Genomic DNA, 26,598 nt, shown 5'->3' on the forward strand with positions numbered 1-26,598 from the left:
CCTTCCCAGGCCAAGCTGGAAATGAAAGTGTTAAAATGTTCTGTGAAACTTGTTCTTTCAGACTTACTGAACTAAGGGACACAGGAAATATTATTTGGCTGAGAAAAAATTTTACATAAACCCAGAAATGAAATCTTTGGCCTTTGTACTTGGGCATCTTTATTGCTACTGACAGTATGACAGTAAATATGGGATGTAGAGAAGCCCAGGATGAAACTGCAATCAGAGGTATTTTTTCCATGCAGGATGACAGTGAGGGAACTTCTCTTAGATCCTTTGTTATTCCAGGGTTTGGTTTTGGTTTTTGTTATAAGAAGTCATGTATAGGCCCAAAGTAATTCATAGGAAGTTACTGGAGTCCATTTGAGCCTTCAGCATCATAACTGAAAGAGCAAATGAGCAGTGGAGCCTGCTGAGAGCACCTTGGTTCATATTTAATGAAATGTAATCTTTGCTGAGGAGTCTTGATGAATGCCTGAGCACAATTTAATATGTGCAGAATACTATGTGCAGAAGGAAGTGAATTGCTGATTTTGCTTATGGAATTTGAAAGGAAGGTAAACTAAACTAATTAAAAAAACTGAAACCCCCCCCAAAAAAACATTTACCTTGCAGAGCTCCAATACAATTAGGGGTATTTTAAAGTCTAGACTTAAACAGAGAGAGAAAAAATGCACTTAATGTGGTGGATGAAATTTTCTTGCATTTACCTGCCAAGGCATGAGTGCAGCCCTCAGGGCTCTTCATTTACCTCACTGAGGCTGATGATATCATTAAAACCTGCAGTTATGTAAGGAATGCAGTTTCTACCTCCATCCCTAAGTCTTAGCTGTGACACAGCTGTTTCAAGAGAAACTGAATGTTGAAGTTAAAACTTTAGCGGTAACAGGAATTATAGGTTACCTTTTTCAGGAAGTCGTGAATACATCTGGGAAAATGTCTACAGAGCTATTATGACTTGATAATCACTTATAAAACACAGGGCAACATATGTTTTCTGGTTTCTGATAGAAAATTCAAAGCTACAGTGCATTTCAAGTGTGTTAGTAGATGCTTCAGCACTTCAACAGCAATCATCAGCACCTCTTAACTTTACCTTATTTTCATTATTGTCTGGCAGTTTCACTGCATGTAAGATTGAGTAACACAATGTCTCACAGTGTTGGAACTGGGGATGAGACCTGCTGATGGCATTTGATAAATAAGGAAGTGTTTATGAAGAAATTTGTAAGATATCGGTGAAGAGTGTCCATTTCTGTCAATATTGGACTCTTATTTAAAGGGATAAATTTGGAAACAGAACAAAATAGTTGTGATTGATTGTTTCAGAGGGAGCTCTGGAGAAATAAATCATTGCATACATGTCCAAAGGTCACAGGCAGGTGACAAAAGGAGTTATTTAATGTGGTCTGTGGGAGCATAAATTAGGAGAAATGAGGTTAAATGACTGAAATAGGTATTAAGCTTGTCAAGAAGACTTTTAACACTGATAGGTGTTAAAGCTTCTCACGGGAATATAAGGAAACTGCTGTATTTTGGATTAATAAAGCTAGATTGATTAAGAAATTGCAAACATCCTCTGAATCATCATACTTCACTGTTGGGATATTGTGTTGCATGAGAGAGTAGAGAGAGCCCTCTAATTTGTAGGAGCTGGGATTTTCATCTCGTTTTGGAAGCTGGAAATGGTCTAGCAGTGCAGCTCAGTGAGGAGGCATTGCCTACAGGAGAGTCACTGTGGGTGGACAATTTTGTTATTAAAAACAGCCTTTGGTGTATTCTAGCCCCACAAAGTGGTTGCAGCTGTTCTACTGTGACAGGCAGAATTTTATATATAAATAAATTTAATTTATTCCAGATCATGGTTAATTTTTTTGTGGGGATCTTTGTTTGTTTGTTTGTATCTCAGATTCCACAAAGGATCTTTTCTACCTAATGGACAACAGCCAGATACAAAATGACCAGAACTATTCTCTCCCTTACCAGCAGTATTGGGTCTTCAGGCAGAAGTACTCAGCTGAGGAAGCTCTCCTTTGGTGTCTCACACGTAAGACATGTTGGAGACTGTGATTCTGTAGAGAATGATAATTAACTAAAATCTTTTAATAGGTATTATAATAATGATGAGTAGAAACTTTGGACTTGAGATTTTTTTTGTACAAAACTCCTAAAATAATAATGGAAATTGGCAATGGGGCCACCTGTTCTTCCTTACAGTCTTTGTTTGCACTGGCAGAATCATTCACCATCAGGATAGCCCTGTCATGGGCAAGGGAAGTCAAAGGTACAGCTTAGGCAATGCTCTGCTGTTCTTGAAGTGTAATCCTGCAAATAGAGAGATGGCATAGAGGGAAAAGAAGGTAAAATGCAGATATTTGGGATTAATGGTAAAGTATATTTTGATGCAATAGTTTTTTGATATTGATATATTTTGATGTAAAATTTCTAGCTCTACCAGGAAGTCAGAACTGAGAATACTAAACAGTGCACAAACATTACTATTAGAGGTCAGTATAGCTGTGCCTGTTTTAAATTGAGCATTGCCATACAAGTTTACAGGAGCCATTGCCATGGTAATTAAGAAATTAGTTTGACAGCTTTGGTTATTTTCTGAAGGTGCACTATTACCATGGGGGAAATTTCATAACAAATGGCTACAAGCAAATATCTTGAACAGCTGATTCTCGGAAAGTTGTGTTAAATTTTGTGTGATGCTTGAGTGCTTCAGAAATATTTTTTGTAAAAACTTATTAAGACACTGTAGACATTATCGTCCTTTTTATGCATTAGAAACCCCCAACCGATGCAGAGTTCTTTTATGATTACACAATTTGTATGTCAAATTTACTAAAAAGAAAGAGATATTTATGAATTAAAATATTAAAGAGACGCCAATGCACTGGAGAAATGCTTGTCACAGCTGGGGAGTTTGCCTTCCCAATGAGCTGTGCTGTAACTCCTTTCCTGTGCTCTCCAGATAAACCTGCTCTTCAGTGCCCCTAGAGCCAGAATGTGTCCCTCTTTCTCTTGCAATTTTAATTAATAAAATTAATTTATTTTCACAGTTTAATAGGATAATATTGGAATTCTCACTTTTAGGTGTTTGCTGATGCATAGCTTTAAGTGCCCTGAAAACATGAAGAGGAACAGAGAGGGAAAGGAACCTTCATGTGTGTAACTTTTCCTGACTTTGCTTCCCAGGTTGTGCCCAAGAGGAGGAGTTTTGTCGAATGGCAGATCTGCAAAATGCCACAGACAAACACTTTGTGTGTACTCTCTACCCAGAGGCACAGATTTGTGACAGCAGCATCGACCAAATACCAGAAAACTGTGCAACTGTGCTACCCTGGCAACCACAGACACTGTACCATAAAATAGGCAAGTTTTGGTATTTAGATGTATAATGTCTGCTCTAACCCTGGTAATGCAAGCTAGTGTTTTGGCTCTTGATTATGAGATAAAAAGTCTGGATGTATGAATGAGTCCTGAGATGTGATGGTGCAAGGGCAGGTGAGGCTGTTTGGGGTATGGTTTTTCATTTTCTGTTCAGAATGGGAAGATATTAACCACGAATTTCACACTTTCCACCTCAGCTATTCCCAAATCAGAGAGGCCAAGTATATCTCAAATAATTTGTAAGTCAGTTTTTAGACTTTGTATAATATGGGTGAAATAGAGATGTCATTGGGAAGTTACAATCTACCATTAAAATTTCTATGGTAGTTAAATAATGCAAAAATTGAAGAGCACTGAGTGTAATTTTAAATTTTATTTTTATTAGTTTTAGCAAAGGCAGAGCTATAGGCTCTGTGGAGTTTAACCTTTGCTCTTTGAATGCTTAGGAAGTTCAATGTTTTCCTCATAGGGCATGTGTAAGGAAGCTGGACAAGCAAACCTGTTGTCACTGTACAGGAACATGTAATTTTGCTGTGAAAAATATAAAAGTCCATTGAACTGGGCTGTTCAATCATGTCTTTTTGGGGAGCCCAAAGGGCAGCACAGGTTCAATAATGTGTGAGCACAGTGGACTCTTTAAATCTGGAGCTATACCTTGGTTTAGGACCTTGTGGAAGAAGTAGCATCAATACAGGGCTCAGAAACAAAAGGCCTGGCTGGAAGTCTTTCCTCAGTGATGTACTTTGCTCAGCTTTTGGAGTCTTCACTTGTTGGATTTTTATTCATATGCAGGCTTATCAATCAAAAGTTTGCTGTGATAACATAAAACTATCTTTTAATCAACCAGAGCCCAGCACAGAAACATAAACTTGACCTTTACCATTTGATTGCTTGACCAGGATATGCATACAACAAAGTTAAACTGATTTTTCCAATTTTGTTTTTCTTTTTCCTTCCAGTCACTCTTAAAAGTTCTGTCAAGAGCTTCTACACACGTGTACCGTTCCAGAAAGTAACAGAAATCTCAGTGAGGAATAAGACTGACATGAGCAGGAAAGCTGTTTCAGATGGGTAGGGCATGACTGTTCCTTTGTTTTCCCTGGAATTTTAACCATGTCTGGAATTCCACAGCCCTGTTATTCAGATAAAGGAAATCAGAAGTATTGATCCAAGAATTGTATTATTTGAGAGTTTAATGAATAAAAAATAGCATATGGTTTAAAGGAGATTTATAATTGAGTTATAAATAATGATGTATATTAATCATAGACATGTAAATTGTTACTTATAATTGTTACCTATACTAATTACTAGCAGGCCAGTTAAATCTCTTAGCATTGATATGCCAAATCAATTTAGGCTGATATTTTCAGGGCAGATATCAAAATAATCATCTGAATTATTGAATGTAGTCTGGTAGAGGTACACTGATCAAACATAATTTCATCTCCATACGGAAAATGGATGGAAGTGTGTATGAAATACCATACTGGCTCTTCAGCCTTATTGTGAAAGGTATCTCCACAGGTTCTTAGTGTCTCTCCTGCACAATATCCTCTCTTCCTATTAATGATACTAAGGGTACTGTTTTTCCTTTCCTAGGTTTTTTGAGTGTGAGCGCTGGTGTGATGCTGACCCCTGTTGCACAGGATTTGGCTTTTTTAATGACTCTCAGCTATCAGGTATTTTTCCCCTGTTTTTATTTTTAAAATTACTACAGTCTTTCTTCATCATCCAAATTTTACCATTCTTTTGCTCTGAAGAGCACTTTAAAAACCCTTGCAGATCTCATGCACTTCTCTTTAGCACCTTTTCTAGTAACCATATCCATTTCTAGGAGTTCAGGCAAATTGCACACTTCACATCTCAGAAATTATTAAGAAAACTTGAGAATGAGTCTTTAAGAGGCTGCAGTTCCAACAGCATGAAATTCAAACTGATAAAACTCCAGCTATTCCTCATTCATCAACCTCACTTCCAAAATGTTGCTTTACTTCTTTTTGTGATTTTTCCCCTTTTATGGTGTTTAGTTTTTTAAAGCCTAAAGGACTCTGAAACGTAATTATTACTGAAATTAAATGTATGTAAGCACATAATGTCTGTGGTTACTCTTGGACAGCTTATCCCCCTGACTTTCTTGGTTGTCTGACCTTCTCTACTTCCAAAGTTTACTCTTCTGCTTGCGGAAGATTGGTTGTGGATAGAGCTTCTCTCTCTGCTGATCCTTGGTATTTTAGCTACTTAAAATATCCCAAGTAGGATTTCTGTCACTCTGCAGAAATCAGATCTTTTGAAGTATGTGTGACTTGAAAGCCACTAGAAAGTCAAGCAGAGATATTTTATGCCCTGAGATGTTCCAGTTCAGGGGTGTTGTCACCCTGTGCTCCCTCTCTGGTCAGCAGAGAGATTTGTGAACACAACTCTGGGGTCATTAAGGGCTTTGGTTGGAATCCTATCTGGAGATGCTTTTGTTTCTCTCCACTGGCTGTGAAGGAAGAACTCTGTTTAAAATGAAGTCTTAAGCTGGTGTTTAAAATTGAATACCAGTCAAGTCAAACTCAAGGAAATAGATTTTAATATTTTATTCCAAATTCAGATTTAGGCGACGGAAATGTGTAACTTTGTTTTTGGAAGAACCATGTGTTCATCAACTCTCCCTGGGGTCATTAGGATGTGCTGATTTTATAATTCATTTTGGAATTTGAAACACTTCAAAATACATATTTTTAATTCCATTTTTTTGTTGAGCAGGCAAAATTTTCACTTGGTAAAAAAATTAGTAGCTTAGAAAATAATTCCAGTGTAATTTAGATTAGAATTAATATGCAAATAACAAATAGTTGATAATTTTCGTACCTCCTTATGACCATATGAAATTTGAAGTCTTAACTGAATATTCCTGTGAGTTTCTTTAAATAGTTCTAAAATAAATGAAAAATTTTAAGGCACCCAACATGCAAAATGGACACACTTTTAGTTTATGTGATTAATATTTAGTATTTATGACATTTCAGACATCCAGTCTTTGCACTCATATAGTCAAGAGAACTTTCAGTGGTGATTTTAACATGACCTAAAATCTTCAATGAAACTGTGTTTCAAACCCTTCATATTTTTCAGGAACAAAAATATTTACACTAGGACTTTGAAAGACAGAATTTTTATCTTGATGTAAGTAGGGGCCATGTTTCAACACACATGCAGATTTTAATTTCAAGACTTGCATTAACCTGAAAGGGTTGCTTGCTCAAAGAGTTCTGATCTTTGCTCAGTGGAAATGCTCTGTGACCTTGGATTAGAATGGATTTTAATGCTGGTAGCCCACCTTCCCTCACACTGAATTCACTGGGATTTTTCAACAGTAGTTTCAATAACTTGGCTCATTTTAGGTATTTCCTTCCTTTGATTTTTAAGTCAGTTGAATTTCATTTAAATGAAACCTCAGTGGAACCATGCTGTGTTCTCTTTCCTCACAACACTACCTAGAAAAGGAAAATTTTCCTCCTTATTTCTATAACCATGTATGTCCTTGGCAGGTGGAAAGATCCTGTGTGTGACTCTGAACAGCCTTGGAATCCAGACGTGTGCTGAGGAAACAAGAAGTGCTTGGCACATTTCAAACTGCAGTTCACCAGATGCTGAAGTCAAAATACACCCATTTGGCTGGTATCAAAAGCCTGGTAAGTGATGCAGGACACATGACCTTTCTAAAGGTTTTCTGCTTGTTGAAGTTTATTATTTAGCTTCAGTGTATAAAAATTCCAGCTTCCAGCTGTAGGACCCATTTGCAAGGATCACAAACAGTCAAGTCAAACAAGCACGTGCAAAGGAAAGAAAGGTGCAATTTAATATCCATTTTAATAGAAAAGGAATAGCAATACCTTAAAGATGTATAAATCAATTTCTCAGATTGTATGGGAGACTTGTGCCCAATGTTGAAATTCAAATATATTTTGCCTCACTGGGCAGTCCTGGTCAGGAAATCATCTTTGTTTCTCACTCCTGAACTTATAGTTTTACCATCCATGTGGGTGCATACCCTGAAAAGGTTTGGTTTTGCTATAGAATTTAAAATTCACTTTTGCCTGTTTTGGTACAGAAAGGGCCAACACCAAATTCCAAGGCAGCCCTGTATTTTTCTGTCAGTAAGAAGCCATCACGTGTTTAAACAGAAGAGCAGTTATGAGAGGTTGGGTTATTTCCTTAGGAGGAATCAAAACCACTTCTAGTCAAGGTGTATTTTATTTTCTGTGAAGAAATAGAAGCTCCATTGCTTTGTTGAAAACTTTAAATGGGTTTGCCATTTGTCACACTCTTTTTGGGCAGGTCTAGCTCTACTATGTCAAGCTTTGATTTCACATAACTGAAACAGTAAGGAAAACAATTTCCTGCCTGGCTTTGTCCCCCGTTATAGGAGGACAGCCTGTTACCTGGTCACACAGACACAACTCCAGAGCAGAAAGGCCCCATGAGGGAAGATCTGGTGATGTTTACAGAATCTGAATACAGGAAAAAAAATCTGAATAAGGAGTACTTTCCTGCTTTATCACTCGCTTAGTTCTTGCAGAGTAAAGAAGCGCTGACAGCTGAGAGGAGAGAGGTGCACAAAACATGGATATATATTGTCCATGGAATGTGATAGAAAGATAATCCAGTTAAAGTTGTGTAGAGATTGATCAGATATTGTAGCAATGTATTGTATTTTACAGTGTTGATAAAGGAAACCCTCATTCACAAAGTGTCTGAAATATGAACTAAATATTGAGCTTCTCAAGTCCTGCACTGGCCTTATGCCCACAGGACCATCCATGTCCTCCTCTTGTGGGACAGCCCTTGTTAATGGGTAGAGACAGCTCGGAGTTGGGAAGCATTATGGAAGCTGGGAAGGGCTTGGCTGAGGGTGCAGCACTGAGAGGAAGGGAGCAACAGCCCTGATAAAGCAATGGCAGCATCCTGATGGCAGGGGGACTTGAGAGGCAGACAGGGTAAGAGTGAAGAACAGAAGAAATGTGGAGTAGAGACAGCAGATGTGTAGATACACTTCCATGTTTTGCAATTATTTCCCCATTATTGGCAAAAAGCCCACTAAAAATAAAGGCTGTTTCTCATGTGACAGACAGAGGGATGACGAAGAGGAGCCTGAGGGGTATGGAAAGTGGAGAAGGTTAGGAGACACAGTGACATTTCCTTATGCACTGGGGGAGATACAGATGTGTTTCCACCATAACACACAGCAAGGCACAGATGTTTATGCAAATGGAGATATTTGCAGACAAAAATTTGTATCGGCTGTGCTGGTGTGTTGAAGGTCTGGCAACCAGGAAGAGGAACAAAAAGGTTCTGAGGCTAAAAAGGAAAATGAGTGAAGTCTGAAGGAGTAATTTACTGTAGGAGGAGGGAGAAGTTAACAGAAAATCTGATCTCTCTTCAGCTTCTGTAGGGATGGTCATTTGTTGTGTCTCAGTGGAGAATCTATAACTGGTTTGACTAGCCAAACTGTTTTACAAAGTATGAATGCACAGGGGAAACTTCATTTTTATTATCTGTGATTACAAAATTTTTACAGGAAGTATTAGCAAATGAGAAGTTTTGTGTATGGAAATGAATAGGAAGCTTTGTGTGTGATGAATTCTTATTTGAACTTTAATTTGGAAAGTGTTGTGCTGGAAAATGCCTTGTTTCTAATTTGTATTTTTGAGAAATTCCAGTTTGCTGGAAGCAGAGAGAATTTCGTGTCTCTCCTGATGCAGAAACCCAAATACAGATAAAGGCTTAGAAAAAATCACAGAACTACTGAAATGGGTTGTTCATAACTGCATCACAAAAAGTGTTTGTAGGAATGTTTATAAATAAAGAAATTTAGCGAAGTCTGGTTTCATATATGAGCTCAAAAGGGTTAGATAGCAAAGCAGCCTTGCATCCTTACTCTAGGTGATTGTGGGGAGAAGATGCAACATCCAGAACCCAGAGGTAGTGCTGTAAATATTGAATATCAATTGCATTTTAAACCTCCAAGTATAAATGTTTTCAGATGTGTTGTTTTCTTCTGCTTTTAGCTGATTTGAAGAGCACCATTCCTAACCTGTGTCCACCTGTTAGTTTACCTCTCAGGCCAGAAAGTGGTAAGTGTATTGATCTATTAAGCAAACAAAAACCCAAGAAAAGCGAACAAAAAAACCCCCAACACCCCCTCCCCCCATCCTCAATTTTGTACATATTGCTCAAAGATCACACTATAATGAAATGTTTGTTTTCCCCATGATATTATTCATTTAGGTGTTTACTAATTTTCATCAATTGTGTATCATTTAAATAAAAGAACTGTCCTGTTCATGATGGCAACCTAATTTCTCACACTCACTCCTATTTTGTCTCAGTGACCTCATGGCCACATGAGGTCACTGAGACAAAACATTTGGCAGGATTGATGAAGAAACTTATTTGAAAGTGGGGATGTCACATCACTTTCTGGATACAATGAGTCTTATGGCACTGACATGAGCTATTTTAAAAATGGGTGGATCCTTTCAGTAAATGAAACTCAACTTCTGTCTTTCAGGGCTTTGTGCCTATTGCCCCCTAAAATATATGCAAATTGTCAGCAGCTACAGGCTTCCCTGATGTGTTCTTTCCAGAAATACACAGCACAGCTGAGAAATGCTGTGTGTAACTAAAAGGAAGCAGGGACACTTCTTATTAGAAAACTCAGTTTAACCCTCCAGTTACACTGAAATTGAAAAGTCACTTCTATCTCTGCCCTTGATTTTCTGTTTGATCTGAACAAATATTTAATCTGTTTGTATCTGTCTTTCCTTGAACCATATGCAACCGAGCATGCACGAGACTTGATATTTGCAAAGAATTTTAAATACTGATTTCAGAATTTATTATGATCTGTTTTATCATCATATCCATAACAACCAGTCATGATCAAGTTTGGTCTATTTTTTAGTAGAATTTCTGCTTTTTAAATTATCATTTTAATGTAATAGAAGGAAGGGATCTTCATAGGTAAGCAGAAATAATTTTTGTGTGAAACACTTTGGGGAGCTGGTAGAGTAGGCCTGGTGTGTAGGTTGGGCTATTCAATTCCTTTTTAAACTGTTTTTCCCATGGGAGGTGGAGACCAACTTCACTAAAGCTTTATTCCTACCAGAGGGAAGCTTGGTAGTAATTTTGTCATTTTCCTTTTCTGTTTTTCTTGCTTGCTTAAATCTAGGAAAACAGTGACCTAAGTAGGACTTGAGAAAATCAGGAAATTAGGTCTTTCTGTCATTTGCTTTCAACTTTAAAGGCTGCCCAGAACATAATCCCAGCGAGGTGCTCATCTTACCTTTAATAACAACCCTGATCTGTCACACCCATTTCCAGGGCATCTTTCCAAATGCAGAGCAGCTGGGGATGTCTCTGGATTGCAGAGATCTGGTTAAGCAACCCAGGCAAGCAGAGCCTCCCAGAAGGATGCAGGATTCTGGTTTAGAGTGGTTGTCCTGGGGACTGATAGCAGTCAAGTCACTCAATTACAAAGAGCCCCACTAGGCTGGAAGACAAATTAGCACTGATTTCCTGGACACTTTGGGTGTCTGACACCAGTGGGTGGAGCAACACATTCAAAATGCAACTGGACACCATCTGTCCTTCTTATGTTCTGCCTCATTTTGATAGTAAAAGTACCAGACTGCTTATTTAGGTCAGGTTATCTGGGCTGTGTTTTCAGAAGTTTCAGAAAATTTTCAAAAACATTGTTTCCAAACACTCTATGATTTTATATTATATTAATATGTGCTATAGAGGATTGATTGTTTTAGAGTTGGGTGTCACAGAAAAGCTAGCATTTACCGAATTTTGTACATTGTGGTAGTACTTGTACATGGGGGAAGAAAATACTGTGGCTGCTCTGTGGTAGGCAGATGGTGTGTGTGAGAAAATGTCATTATTTAAAGGGCACTGCCATGAGTAGATATGTGTCTGTGTGTGCATGTAAGCATATATATATACATCTAAAAAAATATAATTTTTTCCATTGGAAGCTCCGGAAAATACTTACATTTGCATACTTTGCCAGAAGGCTTTGTGCAATCCTGAAGTTAATGTTATGTCCAGTCTAGAGCCTGAATTAACTGGAGCACTAAGGTCTACATTTCATTGACAATTAATGCCTTGATTGCCTCATTTCCTAGTCATACAGTTTGCAATGCTCAGGACACAATGCCCAGCACTTTGGGATTCTGCTCCATTCAAAATCTGTGGTGTTTGCAGCCCCAGCACATGAAAACCCCCAGATGAGCAGCCTTATTTTCAGCTTGGTGGGAAGTAGATGCTTTGCCTGTTTTACTCATTTTTCTTCTCCACAGAGAGGGTAGAGGCATTGTAGAACCATAAAACAACAGAAAGATCTCACCAAGAAGCCTTTCTACAAGTACATGGATAGCAAAAGGAAGGGTGGGGAAAATGTGGGTTTGCTGCTGAATGGGGCAGGAGACCTGATGACAAAGGAGATGGAAAAGGAAAAGGTGCTTTCTTCACCTTGGTATTTCCTGGCAAGTCCAGCCTTCAGGATCTTCAGACCGGGTGAAGACTGCAGCAAGGAAGATGTATCCTCAGTGGATTAGGATCTGGTCAGGAACAAGCTGGATATACAAATCCATGAGTGCAGAGGGAGCTGGCTAATGTCATTCTGAGGCCACTCTCAAATACCTTTGAAGGTGATGGGGGAGATATTTGTTTTCCTTCTGTTCCCTGGTCTGGGCTTTTGAAGATGTTAATCAACAGTAATTATGATAAAATGCCTAGACCTTTGAATGTGCTATGACAAAAGTAATTTTCAAGGGTGACTTATTTTCATGCCTTGTCACAGAGCAGCCTGCAGCCGCCATGGAGATGCAAGAAAAGACCTTTCCCTGTGTAAGGCTGATCTTGGGAGAGGCACAGCTAGAGGGGAGGGTTGAGGTTCTTCCTGTTTTTTGCCTTGTACCAGATTGTTCATCCAGCAGCCCATTGCAGTCCTGTAATTTCTCTCAAAAGCCTGAGGCTCCAGTGGGCTTTTCCCAGGTTACTGCCCCTGCAAACAGCACTGCTGTGTGTCTCCAACACTCAATAGATACCCTGTTAGCCTGTGAAAAAGGGGAATTCAGTGCTCTGTAGTGCCTGCAGGCCACTACTCTCTAGCAGGAAGGAGGTGAACTGGACAGTCTTTTACCTGAAATCTTGTTGATTTGTTGTTGCTTCAACAAGTTTTGCCTACTTGTATTCTTGCAAAAGCCTTTCTGCTACAAGATAAAGTCTCCAAGTCATTTTCATCATCAGGCTGTTGTGTGTTTAACTGAATGTATGATTTTAATCTTTAACTGAATTAATACTTCCATTTACTTCTGTACATCTATTGCATGGAGCAGATCATGCTCCTGCTGGTCTGTTGTGTTTTCCACATAGTTTCTGTGATTTGAGAGGTTGTGATTGAGGAATTGATAGCCTGAACTGGCTGGGAAAGTCTCACTTGTTACATTTGGAGCATTTTTTTTCCTCCCCGAAGAAGTTTGTGTGCTGTGATTACACTGACTCATCTGTGGCGAGTTTCAGGTATGATCTGTGACCTTTAACAATGGCAGGAGAGCTGTTATTTTAAGACTGCCCATGCTGAAAATGCTCTTATGCCATCCTGCAGTCTTGGTTTACTTGGACTGGTATTTAAATAACAACTTTGCTCAGTTGTGTGAACATGGTGGAATGTTTTATTAAAGAAGGAAAAAACAGGTCTCATAATTATGTTTGAGATGGAACTTTCTTCAGCCAGCTGTAAGCTAGGGGAGATAAGAAAACGGGTTTTCTAATGATATATTTTGTATTGTTATTTTCAAAATACACAGTGCTGCTATTCAAACGGTTTATGCACAAGGGTTTGAGCTATGGAAATTTTTATGTCTTTTCAAATAAGTCTGAAAGAAGCAAAACAATCCATGGGACACATTACCTGAATTTATAGAAGGAATACTTGTCCTTAAAGCAGACTGGAGAGCCTGAAAATACTCCTCTGCATGTGGGAGGAGTAACCCTGATGACTTTTGACTTTGATATGAGATTTATTAATTGTATACAGTAATTACCTAAACTCTAATGAACATTCTTATCTTCAGTGACAACTAGGACACATCTGTCTATCTTAGATTTGGCAACTGCTGGAAGACAGTGGCCCTTAAAGGGTGATCCCTGCATGGCCCTGGGGGTTTTATAGAGATCATATAGGCTCTGTTCCTGCTCCATGCAAATCGAGTAATTAATTGAGAAACCACTGAAGCATATGGGTGTAATGATCTATTAGGCCCTTCCTGTTTCTGCCTCCTGTGATCCCCTAGTGATTTATAGTAGATCCCTTGAGGCAGGAATGCTCAGTGACTATGGGATATTGCAACATGGGAATAAATTTCCTGTCAGGCTGTGTCTGCACATGGGATATTTCCATTCTCAAGAGAGATGCTGATGGTAGTACAAGTGCTGATGTAGCTGATTTTGGTGATTAATAGTATCATTTATCTTCCTGTTTTCCCACAATGTTGAGTATTTGTCAGAGACATCTTTAATGTAAAACAAAGACAGCCTTTTTTTATCCATTTCTGGGAAATGATTTACCATGCTCCCACACAGCAAATTGGATCTCTGGCATGGAATTACTCCATCTTGGTCTTAAGTTTGACTTTTATTGTTTGTAAATATGAGTATTTTAGCCTTTTGAACACAGCTTATTTGAAACCTGGATAAATATCCAGTACATTTTTAATATCCCATTACTATATAATTTACTATAACTGGCCCCCCTAAAGGAGGCAGAAAGCTTGCATTTAGTAGGAACATAGCAAGATTGCTCCCTGCTAAAGGCCATAAATATACAGTTGCTAGTTTTGAGACTTGTCTGAGGTGTGATTACAGTTATTATGCAGCAGTTTAAAGAAAATCACTTGTTTTGAATTATAGAAATCTCAGTGGATGGATGAAAATGAGAAGTAGTTATATTTTAGGAAGAGGATATTTTCTGCAAGTCCACTCTGAGCTGATGATTTTCTGGCTTTAAAGATTGTTAGTCTACAGACAGGTTAGCAGTCTTTGTTGAAAAAAAACCCTCTAAACAGTGGGAATATAAAGCACTGAGTTCAGTCTGTAAGCATGTTTTGGGTTTGAGTCAGGGCTATTAAATATGGCTCACTAAATTCAGAATTAAGATCAGAATTTTTCTTTCAAACATAAATCAGGCATACTGCATCCAGAAATCTGATTTATGTACCTCCTAACCTTGTACTGATCTCCTCAATTTCACAAGCTTTCTTTTAAATTTGACTTGCTGTTTTACTGCACTTCTGTATTCTCTTTACTTATATCAAGTGTTAAATTTTGCAGCAAAGTCAGAACTGATGCCTTTTTTTCTTCCACTGATGTCAGTGATGAAACTTGGGTTGATTTTATGACAAGGATTTTATAATCTCTTTGCCTGTGAAAGTGGGAGATTGAACTCTTTGTCTCCAGGAAATCTATTCCAGTCTTGTGATCTTGTGACTGGAGTGGGAACAGAGTAAGGTCAGCATGTCTTTTTGCTAATCCAGTCTTAAACCTTAAACCTACCCAAACAAGAACATCTGGAAGAGAGGCTCTCAGTATGGGACATCTATAATTTTGCAGTAAGAGTTACAGGGATGGCTGCATTCAGAGGGCTGTAATTATCCAATGAAAGCCTTTGCCAGAATGTGGGTTGGAAGGTCAGAGCTTAACCTATATATAATTCAGAAATGTCTTCCAGCCCATCAGGTGCACTGTGCCTTGCCAGTAGCACAGGGCCAGTTTGTAGCTCTGCCTCATGAGAGCAGCTTCTAGATGAGACAAGTTTAGATCAGCCATGGAAAGTTGTGTTTTGCTCATGGAATGAAGTGGGTGTGCATGGCTGTGAGCATTGCTGGATCTGCTTTCAGAAGAAGGGAGGAACCAACTAATATCCCAAATCTCTTTAGCAGCTCCCTGTTGGCTGTTGGTGGTGTCATGCACAGCTCTGGGTTAAAGAGTTTTGCTCTGTTGTTAAAATAAGCATTAATGTTTCTGCATCTCTCTACATCTGGGATCAGCTGGGCAGAAAAGGGGGAAAGAAAAAAACCTGGAAGTCTCAGCATATAAATCTGACCTGAGATTATGAATGCTTCATCCAGGACTGAAAATGAAAATAAAACTAATCTAAACGCCAACCCAACCCAAAGAACAACCCCATGTGGGAGGTGGCAAGGGTCACTTCTGTAAGATTTTTGGGCAATGAATAATCAGTTTAGGTAGGAATGAATGATCTGTGGATGTTTGCATCATGAGTGGTCACTCTTCCATGCCTAGCACAGGCTGCAAAGTGCCCAATGTGCCTCATATGTATATAAAATATATGCTGCTGACTTCACTCTATTCCACAGAAAGGGATGCAATAAATATCTTCTAATGTAGAAGTTGAAAGTTTAGCTTGTGAGATAGGTATAGGAGGAAAAATTCTAGTGTCAGAGGTGTAAATCCAAAAATTTTATTTTGCTTTGGTGGATTTGTTTTCAATTTTTTTCCTGAGAGAGCAGGGACCCCTCTGAATGTTTGACCTGTGGGAAATGGAGGCAGATGAGGATGATGAGTCCTGCCCGAGGTCACTTGGTGAGTCAGTGAAGCTATGGGAAAAGAGCCTGGAGAAATATCTTCCAAAACCACTGATCACCCAAACTTTTTGTGTTACAGTGAAATCCAGACAAGGCTCTCTTTTGACAGAACCACAGCTGGTAATTTGAAGCTTTGTGTTTGAAGCTGGAGAGATTTTGTTTGTTCCAGTAGTAGGACCTCAGCTGCTGGTGCTGTACACAGCACAGGATGGCAACATTGCTCTTAGGTAGAAACAAAGTTTGGGCCATATTGATATAAGAAATATATTCTTGTTCATGTTTTCAGAAAAAAGAAAACCCCAAAACAGAAAACATGAATTGGTAAGATTCAGTCTGAAAAGAAAGACCTGGGGGATCTAGTACAGCAGGCAGAAAATCTCTGGAGAGGATGTAATGGTTAATTCTTCATCACTTAAAATTGCTGTCTCTTTTTTAGTATCTTTCTAAATAAATGCCACAAACTGTCATCCTAGATGTAGAGGCTGAAATTTTCTAACATAGGTCATGAAACAGGTCATAGCAGATGTTTTTAAAAAAGAGAAACCATTGACAGTAAATATGAAAAATAGTCATTTCCACATGACTAAAATCACTCTATTCCTCTAAAATAATTGAATAGTCAGTCCTTAAGGGGAAGAAAAAATCCAGTGCAGTGAGTCTTTTACACAAGTCAAGCTGTGACTTCAGGGCCATTGCTCCCTGACTAATTCAGATCCCCTCTGAATGAAGCAGTGGTGATGACTAACATAGAACTGAATTCAGAGCAACACTGAATTAACTTTCATTTCCACTTAACTGGAGACCTTCAGCTTCCTTCTTTTAGATGGGTTGCTCACAAGTATAGCAGGAATGGAATAATTTTGGTTGTAAAGGACCCATGGGGCCCAGTCCTGCTTTCTGGCCTCTAGTTCAAAACCTGAACTTTGGGAAGTTCTATAGAGTACACTAGGTCAGTTCATCACTCCATCAAATGTCTTCTGCAGCAAGGGGGATTGCAAAGGAACCAAGCCCTAAGGCAACAGCTTTGGCAGTGGTGGTAGCACATCAGGTTTTTCCAGCTTGTCCTTTGGGAGATAACTCATTAGTGAGGTTTACAGTTCCTAGGGAAGGATTTACCTTGCAAAAGCAAAGACATTTAGCATCATTGTAGAGCCCTGAGTTATGGCAGTGACCCTGTGTTGTCATGAATTATAAAATAATTATGAAGTATAATTTGATCACTGCTATTCGCTGCCTATTTGCTCAAGGAAGGATGCAACCAGCCTAGTCTGTGGTGTGTTTTGGGTCTTGGGTTGTCATCTACTGGAGAAATATGTCAACACCAGGAGTTTCAAGGTGTTTGTATGACCTCAAAATTAGGTCAGACTTTGAGCAGTATGGTCAAACTGTCTTTCTGTGAGAGGGGGAGAAAGGAAACTGTGGTCATCTTTGCAGGTTTCTTTGCAGTGATTTATTGACTAAGTGACTAAGGTCTTAGTCACTTAGTTTCTTCGTAGTTTTTAATACCCTAAAAGAAATGTTTAATGAAATGAAAGGTCACGACTTTGGCTTATGTGTGGTCAGTGAACTCAAGGGCAAGACCTGCTCACTAGGAATAGCAAAGGAACAGCTGACTCTGCTCTGCCCTCACCCTACAATTACACCAAGAGGGTAACACCAACCTACTGTTTAGGACTCAGTGGCCACAGCAATCCTTTTGTTTTTGAAGCATATTGACCTGATGAAAGGAACTAAAATAATTAAAGGCCTGTTCTGTCCCAGATCTTTTTTTGTCTTCTGTGTGCAAAATTGAGAGTCTGCAGATATTTTTGTCTGTTTGTGAATGAGAAAAGAATGTTGGTGGTATTTTTTAAAAATAAAGTATGAGAGAGGACAATTCTTGATGAATACCAGAGTTAGTACATATGTGTATATGCATCTCACACAAGTACATGTATGTAAAATGTATACATGGGAATGTACATATATGTAATACACATTATTATATTTACACATATGTATGTATTTGTGTCTATATGTCTATGAAATCAAATGAAATCCTAATTATGTAGAAGTTACATGACATTAAAACTGTTCATAGAATAGAAACATAATTCTCTCTACCAAATGAAATCAAAATGATCAAATTAACCTCCATTTGCCTTCCAAGAAGTTAGTGTCTGTACCTGTTCAGGAACTTGTGTGCAAGCATTGTAACCCATGCCCTTTACTGTAATTTGGCCTGTTCAGAAACCTTTTATTTAAATCAGTTGGATTTACATTCAAATCTGGATAAAGCTGCTCTGGATTTGCCTATTTCTTAACTAAATACCTTTGTTAACCAAGTAATATGTGACCTCTGAACATGGGACTGAACCTTCAAGTCAATCAGAGGCCTTTGAATATTTAATTTATTCTCAGTTGATGGAAAGGAAGATGACACTTGTTCATTGAGAAACTCCCCAGTGCTTTTAACTCTGTATTGGTTTCCTCTGAAGTTTTTACTGCTTCTTCTAGTCATGTTATTTTTTATGTTTCATTTTACAGAGTATTTAGATGCATGGCAACCCTTAAATGTGTCATCTGTTCTCATGGATTCATCCATCTCTAACTTTGAAGCTGTGCATGTTAGCAGAGATATATCCAATGACTTCTCCACTGCCAGAGATTTTTGCCTATCTGGTAAGAAATGGTCATTCATAGCAAGTACTGACCTGTGAGCCTGAAAACCAAGAACAGTTTTCCCACTCCCGACATAGATACACTCATTTTACTTGTTTTTAAAGACTACTCCAGTGTTTTGAATCTGAGAGAGGGGACCCAAAGTAGTTTAGCTAAAGAAAGATAAAATGGATATAAAATGCCAAACAGCAACTGTGCAATTTTGACACCTCTTGGGCACAGAGATCTCTTCTCCAGGCGTTGTACAGCTGGGAGAATGTTGTGGTGAGTAATTAAAGCAATGATGTTTTGTTTTTCTAAAGAACAGTTAAGGGAAGCTCTTGGAGTGTGTCCTGGGTTAATGACAAGACTCTCTCTCCCGAGAGCGAAGGACCCCCGACACCCCCTCCCCCACCTACAACAGAACCTCTTAGATGGAAGTGAAGAAAAAACTATTTATTTGACAAAACCACGCAGAGTGCCCTGCAAGGCACAGGGGAAGGGGAAAACCAAGGTGAAAAGGAGTTATTCAACCTGATTAAAAAGTCCTTTTCTCAGACGCAGTCCCTCTCCTCCTCGCCCCCCACCCGGGGCCGGGTGGAGCTCCCTGGAGAGCTCTGCTGTCCTCTGGCCCTCCTGGGTCTCCGGGTGGCGAAGTAGATTGAAGAGAAGGGGTCCAAACGAGGAAAAAGAAAAAATGGGAAAAAAAACGGGAACAGAGCTCACTCCGACCCCCGTCCAGCATGCAGTCTCTGCTGGGCGACGAATCTTCCCCCGGAGCGAGGCTTGGGGAAAATGTTTTTAAAACAACTCGCGTTTTTTTCTTCGGCTGGGTGTAGTTAAAGAGATAGGATTACATATTTTTTCTTTCTTGGGCATATAAGCTAACGATAGGGGATAAAGGATTATCATAACATCAATCCAAGACAGAGTGGGACAGATGAGAAAATCACCTGTGGCAGTGATGTGTGGGGAGGCTCAGCTGAAAGCTGGGATGAAGCAGGGGTTGAGATGTAGTAACAGCAAAGAGAATTGCTTTAATCTACAGCCTAACTGGACAGCAAAGAGTCCTTTAACTTCACATGACTGGGAAATCCTCAATACCACAGAGCAGTAGAAATAAGGGAAAGTTCCCATTACTCACTGAGAGCTGCTGGAATTCAGATGAGGTTATCAGTACTTTACTTGATTATGTTTTTCTCCTTCTAAAATCTGTGATAATGGTTCTTTTGCTGTATTATTCCATTTTAAAGCCAATATAACTTTCTGTCTTTTGGCTGTTTTGGAGCATGTTCTGGGCATTTGAGGACATTGATGTCACTTTATTCTGCATTAGAATTACTTCATGTCCTTTTTGCTTCACCTATGTAAAATCTTTCTTTTAAGAACAGTGCAACGATACAAAATACTGTGAGAATACATTTTTACCTGCTCTTTTTCTTTATGCTTCACCTCACAGCTTGTTCAAAGAACCAGTCATGTACAGTGGTTACACTGGAAATCCAGCCTTCAGCAATAAGATGCATTTTCTACCCTGATACACAGATATGCACACATGGCCTGCAAGGGCACAGCTGCTGGGTTTTACTCAAAGAACCTGCTACCTATATCTATAGGAGACAAGGTAAGAACAGGTTAAGGCAGTGGAGGTAGGACCTCAACTGTGGTGGCCTGTGCACAATTCTTGTGCATGGAGGAGTGAGGAATTCCTCACTATACATGAAACAATAGGGATGTCTTCTAGACAGTTTTCTGTGGCTGTTTCAGTGGAGTTACAGCCAAGAGGATGGTAAAAATATCCCTAAATACTGTTTTAAAAATGCATGAAATCATAGTGTTACCCTCTAGTGTTGAAGCAGGCATAACAGAGGAAGTCTAGTTTATGAAAGATGTTTTGAAAGTAAAACCAAACAACAACAGTAATGAAAGTCCAGCTCCTTCCTTTTCATCTGCAGAAGATGCTTTGATATGCTCTTCCTTTTAGACTCAGAGAATAACACAAGGAGTGTTGAAAAGCCACTGTCAATTGAAAGTATTAAGGGATGTCTCTGGACAAAACAAAAAAAAAACCAAACACATATCCCTGCTCCCTAAACAGGATGAAATAAAAAGTGAAAATTATTTAAGAGAGAAAAAGAAATTGTGTAGACAGTGTAGATAAGTAAAAATTCTGTTGTTTGGTTGCATACTTATTTGAAACTGTAAGTTTCATTTGGCTTATTCCCCTTGATTTTTAAAGAGACTGCTTTCTTTTTATGTAATACTGATTTTTTCATTTATTAGAGATAATTAGAACCCAGGTAACAGTAAGGGGGAAGGGAAGAAAATTTTCCTTTTCACTGAATTTCTGTGAAGTCAATGAGAACCTTCTAGGTTGAAACTCAACAAGAGGATACGGGGTTTATCATTGCCAAGTGAAACAATCACAAACTGAGACATAATAGCTAGACTTGTGTGTTTATTGTTCATTACAGGTTTGGTTTTAGTCCCGTGACTTTGAATTTTGTTCCTGCCTATCAAATGCATTGTTTTAGAAGAGAAATAGCAGGAGGCATCACTTATCTGTGCTTTAATAAACTATTTTATCAGAAAACAGCAACACAAACTTATCTGTTTCATTTAAATAAGTGTACACATAACAGTTTAAAACTAGGGGAAATGGGGTTAATTTTTGTTTCTGAAATTGTGCTAACCTGAAAAATCAAATTATTTTTCCTCTGTTCCCCCTATGATAGACTTGCTCCTGCCCATTTCTGAATCGGATTCAACCCCAACTGTGTACCTCCCATCCCATGGATATCTGATGGGCAAATCCCAGGTGATCAGCATTGGCTCAGAATGGAGAAACATCAGCCAGTTCCTGGGGATCCCTTATGCTGCTCCTCCCCTTGCAGAGAAGCGTTTCAGTCCTCCAGAGCCCTTTGCTGGGGCAGAAACCTGGAATGCCTCAGAGGCTCGGTAAGGAACCCCTGTGGTCATCTGCAGGAGTGCTTGTCCATCCAGGGGTGTGAAACCTGCTGGAGTGATGACCACGATATTCATGTCCTTTCTTGAAAAGCAGAGTACAGACAGATAAAAGTTTGAGACTTGGATTAGCAAAAAGAGTAATTTCTCTGTCTGTGTTAAAGCATGAAAGCACCTCAAGAGAAAAGGCAAATTCCAGTACATGGCATTTCCTTGAATCTCTGAAAACTCCCCACCGCCAGTCCATTTTTATTCTGAATAGTATTTACACTATTTATTATATTTATACAAATATGTTTTGCTCCTGCTGAGCCATAAATTTGTAGACATTTAATCCAACAGGGACACTGATGTAACCAGAAGCTGTGTGCCTCATATAGAAATTCACTGCTTAGTAATGTCCAGAAGATCAGGCTGAAGGACCCAGAAAATCAATCTCTTCTGTCCAAAAACTATTAAAAGGCAAATACTTGTGGAGTGGAAAGTGTATTTGACCTTTGGTGATCTCAGCCTTCAGGATGAAAGCTGTGAAGATGTGAGCAGAATAACCACAGTAACCACAGCCTCGTGCACATTGGAGGGATCTGGTGGGACATGGATTTTTGTTTCCTCAGGTGTACAGAGATGTTAGTTTGGCACACACAGCACCAGCTCTTGGTGTCTGAGCCACACTGTGGTGCCTTGTGGGGCTCAGTTAGACCCACCTGCCTCTGTGGGCTCCTGTTGAAGACCTGGGGTTTCAATGAGCTTCGTGGCTGAGATTTTCAAAACAATTTGGGGACCTTAGTTGATCTGTTCCTGTCTATTGAATTCACAGTGCTTCCTTAGTCCAATGAAGAATTTGGCCATTATCTTCTATTATTCATTTAAGGTTAAAAAAATAATTATTTGAGTTTACACTTGGGGAATTGGAGACACCTCACTATGTATAGAAACTGTTGATTTTCTTAGGATTCTTTATTGATATTGCTCAATATTTGTATATAAGAAATTCACATTAGCATAGTGTCATTCTTAATGGAAGAGAAATATTCATTTATCAGCTTGGACTTGATAAAAGACTTCAAAGACTTAAAAAACGCAACTCAAATCAACCCAAACCAACCCAACCCAAAACCTCAGCCAGTTACTGGAGTCTCCAGCTGCTGGAAGAGCTGTGGACTTGCTTCAGCAGGTGGCAGCCTTTCTCCTGGGAGCTGGAGAAGAAAAGCCATGAGCAAGGGTGATGATTCCTGCTGCCTTGTGGAAAGCTGTATGGCTAATAGTGTTAGACCTGTTGTCCTACCAGTGTTCCTACCTGGGAATTTGTGTTTTGTCTGCCAAAAATGGCTTTAGCAGTTTTGGTTTTGCAGATGATGTGCTTCATTTTGTCAGTGTGAAAGCTGTTGGGTGACATCACTGTCCAAGGATCTCCCTTATGGAAAAAAATTGTTGAATTCCATTCAGTCTGGTCCTGTTCCTGGTAGTTTTCTATTAATTTCTTCACACATCGAGGACAAAATTTTACAAGGCCATTAAAACTAATAATTTAGAAATAACTTTCTGAGATATTACCATTTTTTCCAAAGCCTCATTTGGCTTCTTCACTAATAAATTGTGCATTTTTTCCGTACCTCATAGTGTCATACAGTTATAGCTGTGAAATAGAAGGAACTGGCTTCAGAGTAGGTTATCACTGAACTGCAAAAATCATCCACTTGATTCTTGTGCTTGATATGCTTGAGCAGATGAATCTCATTCAGATGATGACCAGAAAATGATTTTCTGTATGTGGTTGGCTGCTGAATTCCTATTGAAAGGGTACTTTCTACATTAATTGGCACTGCTAATGGTCTGCTATGATGCTTAGAGCAAAGAGATTTTAAAAATGCATTAAAGTTTTTCACTTATTGTCTCACAGACCATTAGAAATGAAATAAACCACAAAGAAATGTAGCCCACGGACCACTAGAAAATAAATCAAAATGTATGTAGCCCATAGATTAGTAGAAATTAAAATAAATATCCAGCATTTCAGCAAAAGAGTGGATTTTTTAAATATGCAGGCGATAGTAGGGGAAGCTGTGCCTGAACCCCCAGTCCTGCTCCCTTTGCAGCTGGTGCTACTTTTGTGCAGTTTATGTAAACTGTGAGGGTTTTTTAAAGCATATTTTCAAGTTTTAAGCTTTTCAAAATGAGGCAGAGTTTCTCAGGAAAGGTTCTAGACACACAAATTCAATGAATTATGTGTGTGAATACAAACCCACATCACTGTTACTAATGCATAGGTGGGAGCAGTTTTAAATGCAATAGATATCTACAGATTTAAAAAGTTTATTAACCTAATGCATCAAAATATAAGTAAGTATCAGCAGTGGAGGAAGAGTCCAAGCCTTTTTAATTGTACTTTTCCCAATCTGTGTCTCTAGGGCAGCGTGTTGGCAGCCAGGAGATGGAGAGGCTCCATCAGAGTCTGTCAGTGAGGACTGTCTGTATCTGCACATCTTTGTTCCTGCCACCACTGTGAGTAAGAGGTGTAATTAAAGTAAAATTCGATTTTTTTCGTAGCTGAGCATTGTCTCTTTTCAAACTACTTTTAATTGGTGTGAATGATTGTTTTTTCTGTGTTGTTTACAAAGCCTGCAAAGTTAAATTAGGCACTCTGGTGTTTTTACTGAGACAAGGGTATTCCCTACAGGCTTTCCGTGAGCCATGTTGGGTAACTAGGAGGCCAGCATCCTAAAAAAGCTGCAAATAAGAGAGAGACAGAGAGGGAAACAAAACACTGGGAGAAGGTGACAGCAAAGGAGGAGAAATTAAGGACAGAGATGGCAGGGTTCCTGCAAGGAGACTATCTGTCCAGAGACAATAATGCAATACAATACATCAACACTTGCCACCAGTCAGGGAGCTGCTGATGGGTTTTTTCCCCCTCATCTTTACTGTTCCCCATTTGACATCTGTGGGAGATCTGTTGGGAAATGAGGGTGGCAAGCAATGCTAGATTTGTGGCTAGCTCAGTGTTTAAAAATAGACATTTCAAAAATGACTGGGCCACTGGAGCAATATGAAGAATTGTCATTGGAAAGTTCTTGATTTTCTCCTTCTAAACAGATATAAAAGAAAGTTTCAAGTTAAAGCCTACCTAAAATGGTTGGCCAATCCCTGTCAGGCTGGGGATAAAGATGCTGAATAACATGTGAATCCCATTGAAGAGTGGGCCCAGAGACAGGAACTTTTTCTTTCCACAGTACTGGCAATTTTCAGAAGGTGATGGTAGTTGTAATAGAAATTTATGAATCTGTCATACTGCATGCCTGGAAAGAGCTGGTTTAGCAATCTGACAGCAGCAGAAAGTCCTTTTCAGGCCCATTTAAATCATCAGAGAGACCAGGAGTCTGTCTTCTCCCTGCAGGACCAGACTGTCATTTTGCCTTGAGTGCAGTCACCACTTATTGAAAACATCAGGTCACTGTCCCAGGCAGTTTGCCATCTATGCTTAAGAGCTGCTTTCAAGATAGTTTATTTCAAAGCATTGTATTCCACCAGACTTAATAGGCTTGTCTCTTTTCCTTGTCAGTCCTGTGAACCGACTCCCTCCTGTCTTTTGTACACATGTTCGGCAGAATTAGGTCCAATCAAGAAAATCAGTTTCACATGCATAAGTCTACCCCAGTAGAGAACTAAAACTTCTGGTTTTGCAGAAATAGCTGGGAACAGAAGGCATTGCATTTTCCTGTCTCTTTTTGTGGCAAGCTCTATTTTTTGCTCAAAGAGAGCAATATTTATATATTTTCAGCCCATGGAAAGTTAAATTAGTTAGTAAATATGGAATATAAAATCTCCCAGAGAGCAGCGAATGCAGAGGTCATTCCAGAGCATTTTGAGCCTCAAAAAGAGCACTGTGCAGGGACTGCTGCCTGTCACTGAAGGACTCTCAAAGTGTCAAGCAGTGAGGAAGGTGAATGACACAATTTTACTTCCATAGCTCCATGTACCACAGTTAAACTGGCACTTCTGACTTTTTTCCACCTATAATCATCACCACCTGTCATACTAGCAAAGCAAAGCTGTTTTTGCCTTTATTTAGAAAGGGTTCAATTGTAAGATCAAGACTTTAAAATCTCCATTAAATAGGAATATAAATCCTCTCTCTTCTTACTCCATTTCCTGCACATTCCTATCCTTAGTGCATCATCCCCATTGCACTCAGCTCTTTACAGAGCAATATTGTGCAGTAGTAGAAGTGCTGGAGGTTGTCTGTCTTGGTTGAGCTTAAATCTCTCCCTGCCAAGTAGCTCACCAGGTTTTTTTACAGAAGGATGAGCAGGGAGGTTGGACCAGATGGCCCCAACAGTGTTCCCTTCCAAGGTTAGCCATTTTGTCATTGTGTGATGGAAAAGATGGTTGTGAATATTATGAAGCCCTTGAGACTTCCAGCTGACTTGCAGACTCCTGATGGCTGCTGAATTTTAGGGTTTGCATGTGGGACCTAAGCCCATGCAGTCATGAGACCATGATGGAGCTGCTGGGCTTCCCATTGCTTGATGCAGACCAGAAATGGGAATGCTGCATCCAGACACTTGGCTCTGTGCACAGTCCCAGTGCTAAATCTTTCCCTGAATTACTCCATATCTGTTGCAGCTGGTGTAAGTGGCTTTGGTTTGCCATTTCCAAATTTGACTGCCCATCTTTGCCTTTCTTAAACTTTTTATTACGTAAAGTCACTCAAAATAATATAATATGCAATTTATGGGTCAGCTGGAGGTCATGGTGCTATGGAGGCTTTGGACATGTGGGAAATACTTAGTGTGAACGTCAGGCTTAGCTGTGCTGAGCTGAGGGGATGGAGGAGGCTCAAAATAATGGTTAATACCATTTTAGCTGACACAACTTAATGTGGTTGTATTTCAGAATGAATTTCCATGTGAAAATGGATGATTTCATTTTTTTCTTC

General features: G+C 39.2%; 1 protein-coding gene across 1 annotated transcript in view; it reads left to right on the forward strand.

Annotated features, from left to right (window-relative positions):
• TG (thyroglobulin) overlaps positions 1-26,598 on the forward strand; it is a 148,188-nt gene that overhangs the window by 50,838 nt on the left and 70,752 nt on the right. The window contains exons 30-39 of the mRNA XM_085049856.1: positions 1,910-2,047; positions 3,202-3,378; positions 4,356-4,467; positions 4,999-5,078; positions 6,933-7,076; positions 9,453-9,518; positions 18,585-18,719; positions 20,158-20,322; positions 21,434-21,656; positions 24,071-24,164. Coding sequence (XP_084905982.1) covers positions 1,910-2,047; positions 3,202-3,378; positions 4,356-4,467; positions 4,999-5,078; positions 6,933-7,076; positions 9,453-9,518; positions 18,585-18,719; positions 20,158-20,322; positions 21,434-21,656; positions 24,071-24,164 — 1,334 coding nt within the window. The remainder of the gene's footprint in view (positions 1-1,909; positions 2,048-3,201; positions 3,379-4,355; positions 4,468-4,998; positions 5,079-6,932; positions 7,077-9,452; positions 9,519-18,584; positions 18,720-20,157; positions 20,323-21,433; positions 21,657-24,070; positions 24,165-26,598) is intronic.

The sequence above is a fragment of the Lichenostomus cassidix genome, chromosome 2 (assembly GCF_008360975.1).
Source record: "Lichenostomus cassidix isolate B80296 chromosome 2, HeHo_3.0, whole genome shotgun sequence".
Lineage (NCBI taxonomy): Eukaryota > Metazoa > Chordata > Aves > Passeriformes > Meliphagidae > Lichenostomus > Lichenostomus cassidix.